This window comes from Littorina saxatilis, linkage group LG17, assembly GCF_037325665.1.
Source record: "Littorina saxatilis isolate snail1 linkage group LG17, US_GU_Lsax_2.0, whole genome shotgun sequence".
NCBI lineage: Eukaryota > Metazoa > Mollusca > Gastropoda > Littorinimorpha > Littorinidae > Littorina > Littorina saxatilis.
Window position 1 is genome coordinate 13,823,914 of NC_090261.1, and position 7,384 is coordinate 13,831,297.

Below are 7,384 nucleotides of genomic sequence, written 5' to 3' on the forward strand. Positions count from 1 at the left end.
TGTTGTTGTTGTTGTTGTTGTTGTTGTTGTTGTTGTTGTTGTTGTTGTTGTTGCATGTTGTTGTTGTTGTTGTTGTTGTTGTTATTTGGATAATCAAACTAAATTGTCCCTTTCCTTGTGTAATTTCCTCATGATTCTTTAGTACAATATTACAGTCTTAGTCCGCTCAGACTGATATTGCTGCTTTAAAGGTAGATTAGGATAAGAGTTGGATAAGAGTTAGATACCAACTTATTTATGTAATACGCTCATGTAAGTTAGTATCTTCTAACGAGCCACTTGCTCTTGTCATATGTATTCATAAACGAATCGCCACTTCATTAAAATGTGATATTAGAGAAGCTGCTGCAAAATTCAGTGTGAGTAAAGTAGAAAACGGATCGAGAAATTCAACTTTTAATTGTCGTTGGTTTAGATGGTGCATGGGAGTGGATCATTTCTGTTGGCGCGTGTGAATCCTTATCCGAGAGGACAGCGACTGTTGTTGTTGTTGTTTTTGCTGTTGTTGTTGATGCTCAGTGTTGTTTCGGTGTTGTTGTTGTTGTTGTTGTTGTTGTTGCTGATGCTAAGTGTTGTTGTTGTTGTTGTTGATGTTGATGCTAAGTGTTGTTTCGGTGTTGTTGTTGATGCTAAGTGTTGTTTCGGTGTTGTTGTTGTTGTTGTTGTTGTTGATGCTAAGTGTTGTTTCGTTGTTGTTGTTGTTGTTGTTGTTGTTGTTGTTGTTGTTGTTGTTGTTGTTGTTGATGATGCTAAGTGTTATTTGGGTGCTAAGTGTTATTTGGGTGTTGTGGTTGTTGTTGTTGATGATAATGATGATGATGATGATCATGATGATGATGATGCTAAGAGTTGTTTCGGTGTTGTTGTTGTTGTTGTTGATGTTGATGCTGCTGCTAAGTGTTGTTTTGTTGTTGTTGTTGTTGTTGTTGATGATGATGCTGCTAAGTGTTGATTCGGTTTAGTTGTTGTTGTTGTTGTTGATGCTGCTTAGTGTTTTTTTGGTGTAGTTATTGTTGTTGTTGTTGTTGTTTGCTGAAGGTTATTTCCCCCAAATATAAAGGGATTCGGTCAACCGATGTACAAGAAGTTGGCATTTTGGAGCGTTGCATTTTTGTGTGAGTCACCCTGCACATGACAATTAATCTAGGGGTACGGACAGAGAAAGAAAAAATCGCAGTTTACATTTAGTCTCTCTCTTTATGTTTGTTCAGATGATAGGGAATGACAGCGCAGATCTTGTATACGACCCACGACCCACGCTAAGAGACAACGGAACGGCGCCTGGTCCACCCGTGAATTCGTACGGAGCCATACAGAACCACAGCATTAACCACAAACACCAGACATCCCCGCAGCCTGAAACAAAAGACGAAAGACATAGTGCTAACCATTCCCGGGTCTGCGGATGGGTGTGTATCGAGATCCCGGTGTTCCTCTTTTTCCTGTCGTTAAACAACTCGCTGCCGGTGACGCAGTACTACTTGACGGCCCGGGAGTACCGGGACCTGGGGGTGCCCAACGTCACGGGGTGCAGCGAGGGAGGGGAGGGGGAGGGGGGCGGTGCTTCCCTCCTCGACACCATCCAGGCCCGCGTGTCCACCTACACCATGTACCTCAACTTCCTCGGCAGCTTACCTGCTATTCTACCCGTCCTTTTCATGGGGTCCATATCGCACAGGTAAGGGTACAAAATGAAACAACAACAACAACAACAACAACAACAACAACAACAACAACAACAACAACAAAATGAGTACCAAATGAAAAACTTGACCTTTCCGCTGCTGGGATCTTTGCTAAGTGACGCTAAGCTCTGCGCGTGCTGCTGCTGACCTCTGGTCATGGTTCCAGCAGACATGCGCAGACCCACCAGAAAAGATGGGCATCCCATACACAAACTGCTCTTCACTTCGCTGCGCGTCGTGAAAAATTCCTTTCTTTTCCGTTTTCTAACAATACTTTTTACTAAATGTGTGTGTGTGTGCGTGTGTGTGTGTGTGTGTGTGTGTGTGTGTGCGTGTGTGTCTGTGTGTGTGTCTGTGTCTGTGTGTGTGTGTGTGTGTAGAGCGATTCAGACTAAACTACTGGGCCGATCTTTATGAAATTTGACATGAGAGTTCCTGGGTATGGTATCCCCGGACGTTTTTTTCTTTTTTTCGATAAATACCTTTGATGACGTCATATCCGGCTTTTTGTAAAAGTTGAGGCGGCACTGTCACACCCTCATTTTTCAATTAAATTGATTGAAATTTTGGCAAAGCAATCTTCGACAAAGGCCGGGGTTTGGTATTGCATTTCAGCTTGGTGGCTTAAAAACCAATGAGTGAGTTTGGTCATTAAAAATCGGAAACTTGTAATTAAAATTATTTTTTTATTAAACGATCCAAAAACAATTTCATCTTATTCTTCGTCATTTTCTGATTCCAAAAACATATACATATGTTATATTTGGATTAAAAACAATCTCTGAAAATTAAAAATATAAAAATTATGATCAAAATTAAATTTCCGAAATCGATTTAAAAACTATTTTACCTTATTCCTTGTCGGTTCCTGATTCAAAAAACATATAGATATGATATGTTTGGATTAAAAACACGCTCAGAAAGTTAAAACGAAGAGAGGTACAGTAAAGCGTGCTATGAAGCACAGCGCAACCGCTGCTGCGCCAAACAGGCTCGTCACTTTCACTGCCTTTTGCACTAGCGGCGGACTACGTTCAGTTTCATTCTGTGAGTTCCACAGCTTGACTAAATGTAGTAATTTCGCCTTACGCGGCTTGTTCTTCCTGTGTTGATCATACAAGTGGATAATCTAAAAATAAATATCACCCATTGGTTGCAGTCCGCGACGCGCGGTGGTACGGCAATTGTAGTACCTTTCACCGGCAGTGCGATGATTCTGGTGTGACATTACTTTACAGACATTAGCGCAGGTCACAGTGTTGTAAATCAGACTTGTACCAAAGTGACTTTGGGCGCGATGACCAGAATGGTGATATACACGTTACGTTCGTCATCTATGTCCAGTGGTGTTTCGAGTGAATCTTCGTTGGTAGCATGGTGGTCACGTTCCGGTGTGACATCACCTTAATGCATAAGCATTAATGTTACCATAGAAATTTGGTCTCAAATCAGCCCAGTATTTAGTATTTCTGGGCGCGATGGCCGGAATGGTGACCTTCACATTACAATGGTGTTCCACTACCAGTTGCGCGTAGAATACCTCTACATCGGTAGCGTGCTGGTTCTGGTGTGACATGACCTTCAAGCCATCAAGGCAATCTTACCACAGTATTTGTATTCCTTTGTGCAGGTATGGTCGCAAAGTCGCCCTGTACCTCGTATCTCTAGGCGCGATGGCCAGAATGGCGGTGTTCACGTTGGTGTTCCACTACGAGTGGCGCGTGGAGTACCTCTACATCGGGAGCGTGCTGGAGGGGATGACAGGGGGCTTCGGCTGTTTCTTGATGTCGTCCTACACCATTGTGGCCGACGCAACGAAAGAAGGCGGAAGTCGTCGAGCTGTGAAAATCACGCTGACAGAGGCTGCTACGATGCTGGGTGAGTCACAAGGCAGCTGACATTGTATAACTCCCGCTGACTCTTGCTTCTTGAACCAAACTTCGATATGGAACGGGAGACGGCAGGTGAGAAGAACTAGAACAAGATAACACTACAACACAAACAGAAAAACCGGTTCATAGTTTTTTGCTGTACGTGTTTGTATCTGGTGAGTACATTTACATTATTATCTTGTTCAAAATTCGGTAGATGTGGTTTTCATGCCCTACATATAGGGCAGACGACATATTCTTCAAAACATTCCATAAAGATTGATGTTCTTTCTGTGTACAGGGTCCTCTGCAGGCCTCACAATGTCAGGGTACTGGGTACGCTCGCTGGGCTATGTGGCTCCCCTGCTCTTCTCCGCGGGACTACAAGTCTTTGTCATCATCTTCCTCTTCCTCTTCGTCCCCGAGACTGTCCCCTCCTCACCACCCACACCCATCTCCTGCTCCATCTTGCTCAAAAGCTTGAAGGTCTTTCTGAAGGTCAGTGTCTATGCCTTGCATTAAAGGACATTCGGTTCCTCCAATACTGCTTAGTAACAAACGATCATCAAGGATAGTTTGCCCCCCCGCCTCCCATTTCCAGACGCCCTGTATAAAGACGTTGCTTATTTTAAGACGCACCCAACAAACCCTCGGCCCCAGGCTTTTGCGAGAGATAAAAGCATTGTTACACTTGGATACATACCAAGAATCAACAGCCGACCTGCTTTCTGTACAGAACAGGAATTTCTCGCTGAATCAATTTGGAAGTCGACACCAGTGTCCAACTGCAAAAATCGATTCAGCACAGAAAGCAGGCAAGCTGTACATTTTTGGTAGGTGTCTAAGCTGAAGGGTGATTTTCTTCCACGGACAAGTCTAGACTAGGTGTTTGATGTAGACTTCATCAGAGTAAGGAAGAGGTTATCTTCTTCTTCTTGTCGTTCGCTGTTAGATCGTCAGTCCGGACTGCAGGGCGAAACGTGCTGTCCTCTCCAAGTCCTCTTTGGGGCCGTATAGCTTCTTTTGTAGCGCTGTCTCCTCTGGCCAGGTGGTGTCCCTCAGAGCACTGTGGTATGGACAAGCCTGCAGGATGTGCTCTGCTGTCTGATTCTTGCCACACGGACATAGGGGGGAGGGAACTAGCTTCAGATTTGTGGCCATAATGGTTTAGTCTGTTATGTCCAGTGCGGAGTCTGAGTAGGACGACTTGTTCTTCATCTTTCTCCACTCTGGTTTTCCTCTTGTTTTTGATGATTGTATTTGTTTCCTTGTACTGCAGCTGGGACGTGAACTGTTCCTTTGAGGCACCTTCCTTGGCAAGTTTGTCTGCAGCCTCGTTTCCTGCTATGTCACACTGAGCTGGCACCCGCTGAAGCACGACCCTTCGGTTCTGAGCAACCTGTTGGAGGGCGTTGTTGAGCTCAGTTTCTTTGTTGGCAGACAGAGCTTGGAGTGCTGACATTGCGTCTGTCAGAAAGACGACCTGAGGACATTCATGGTCTGATCCGTCAACTATTGTGGCTGCTGTCTTCAAGGCCTGTACTTCTGCACTATAGTTGGTGCAGTGCAAACCTGTGTGAGTGCTCGCTGTTTGTGCCTCTCCCTCTGGGTACCGAATGTGACAAACGGATTTGCACATAATTTTATATTGGAGTTATGTGACGCAGGTGTACACAATTTCATGGGCCACAAACTTTGAGTGGGCACCGCACGGTGGAATGTCACTGGTGCAGTGCAGTGCTGTCACGTGTGAGATGTGACCAATCAGAGAAGAGTATTAACTGAGGTCGCGCTTGATAGACCGTAAGACAGGCAGAGCTTTATAGACCACTGAAGAGAGAAGAAGTGTCTCCTGTTGGGTAAAGTTTCTCACCGGGCGCTGGGAGGTCGGTTAGACTCGTGCCGCGGTATTGAATCGTTGGATTCAACTGCTGTGTTTACAGGTATTTATTGAATTGATATTTTGCTCGGAGATATTATTTTGCTCGGAAATATTGACTTGAGAAATGACCGGGAGAGTCATGTGTGAATTGGCTGAAAAGCGTGCGCTGATGTCAGCCATTGTTGAAAAGGGAATGTTTACATGTTTTTCGGAAATGAAGTCGCTTATGAGTCTTCTTCTTCTTCTTTTCGATCGCCGATCACACTTGGAGTCCAGATTATGAGTAAGCGGGTGTATATACTGTAACCGCATAAGTTAGTTGACGGTAGTGATAAAGAATGTCAGAAAAGTTTATTCAAGTATGGAGACTTATGGTAGTTTAAACTTGTGTATTTTAGCATCCCGGGCCGAGAGGGTCGCGGAAGTGGGGAGACGAGACGGGAGGTTCCGCCCTTACGTCCCGAGCCGTGAGCTGCGGGAGCGCAGGAGGGAGTCAGCGTGAAGCGCTGTAGAACGGGGACCCCGTCCCATTCCACCACGCGAAGACAGTTTGCGTGGGTGGGGTGGATCAGTACGTGCCACTGAATGTGTGAGTACGACTGGGAAAAAGTAACCAGCGAGATAGCTGTGCGGAGATACGTTCCCCAAGTAAACAAACACGAGACGTAGAGCGTTCGTGGTTTTATTATCTGTGTGTAACAGAAATGACAATTGACAGAAGTATTGCCTGAGACAATGACTTCGTGTGTAGTGAGACAGACAGGCTCTCACGGAACAAAGCTTGAAGTGTTCTACGTGGGCACGTGAATTATAGACTGCATGAGAAAGTAACATGTGTGTATTTCTGTGCAGCTAGATTTCTGTATATTGACAGAAATAGAACTTTCATGTTGAGTGAGAGTGATTTGTAGAATGAATGGGAAATAAGATGTTTATGTTGTGTTGATTATTTCAATAGAGGTACATGGGCAAAGGGCTGTAACCGTGTTTGTGTCTTTGTGCCTGGTTGGAGTGTTGTGTGTGTGTGTGAAGGCTAGATAGTAAACAGAGAGAAGCACGCACAATTTTTAATAGGAGTAAATATACATACATACAGACATACACACGTAAATTCCAGCCGTAACACCGAACTAGAACGCCGGCTCCTCCATCTCTCACAGCATCAGTGGCTGACCCATCAGTGTAGGCGTGGGTCCACGCTTATTCAGGGTAGTGGTCTGCAATCATGGGGAAGAGGTTATGATAATTATAGACTTCATCAGAGTAAGGGAGAGGTTATGATTTAGACTTCATCAGAGTAAGGAAGAGGTTACGATGTAGACTTCATCAGAGTAAGGAAGAGGTTATGATATAGACTTCATCAGAGTAAGGAAGAGGTTATGATATAGACTTCATCAGAGTAAGGAAAGGGTTATGATATAGACTTCATCAGAGTAAGGAAGAGGTTATGATATAGACTTCATCAGAGTGAGGAAGAGGTTATGATATAGACTTCATCAGAGTAAGGAAAGGGTTATGATATAGACTTCATCAGAGTGAGGAAGAGGTTATGATATAGACTTCATCAGAGTAAGGAAGAGGTTATGATATAGACTTCATCAGAGTAAAGAAGAGGTTATGATATAGACTTCATCAGAGTAAAGAAGAGGTTATGATATAGACTTCATCAGAGTAAGGAAGAGGTTATGATGTAGACTCCGTCAGAGTAACGAAGGGGTCATGACATGGACTGTAACAAGGACTTAGTCAAAAGAAATAAGTTCTGACATGACCTGAAGCTATAACATGGACTTTGACTAAGGAACCAGTTACGATGCAGAGTTGATGACTACAGAAAACGCCCACAGGGAGACGCGGCCTTCTCCTGACTTCCATCGCCACCTTCTTCATGGGCATCTTGAACCTCTTCGGCTCTAACAGCATCATCGTCCTCTACCTCCTGCACT

At 44.4% G+C, this 7,384-nt stretch overlaps 1 protein-coding gene across 1 annotated transcript in view; it reads left to right on the forward strand.

Moving 5' to 3' along the window:
- Nucleotides 1-272: 272 nt before the first annotated feature.
- LOC138953498 (proton-coupled folate transporter-like) overlaps nucleotides 273-7,384 on the forward strand; it is a 12,226-nt gene continuing 5,114 nt past the window's right edge. The window contains exons 1-5 of the mRNA XM_070325337.1: nucleotides 273-359; nucleotides 1,212-1,678; nucleotides 3,316-3,563; nucleotides 3,858-4,054; nucleotides 7,273-7,384. The exon at nucleotides 7,273-7,384 is cut by the window's right edge and continues 201 nt beyond it. Coding sequence (XP_070181438.1) covers nucleotides 1,212-1,678; nucleotides 3,316-3,563; nucleotides 3,858-4,054; nucleotides 7,273-7,384 — 1,024 coding nt within the window. The 5' untranslated portion in view covers nucleotides 273-359. The remainder of the gene's footprint in view (nucleotides 360-1,211; nucleotides 1,679-3,315; nucleotides 3,564-3,857; nucleotides 4,055-7,272) is intronic.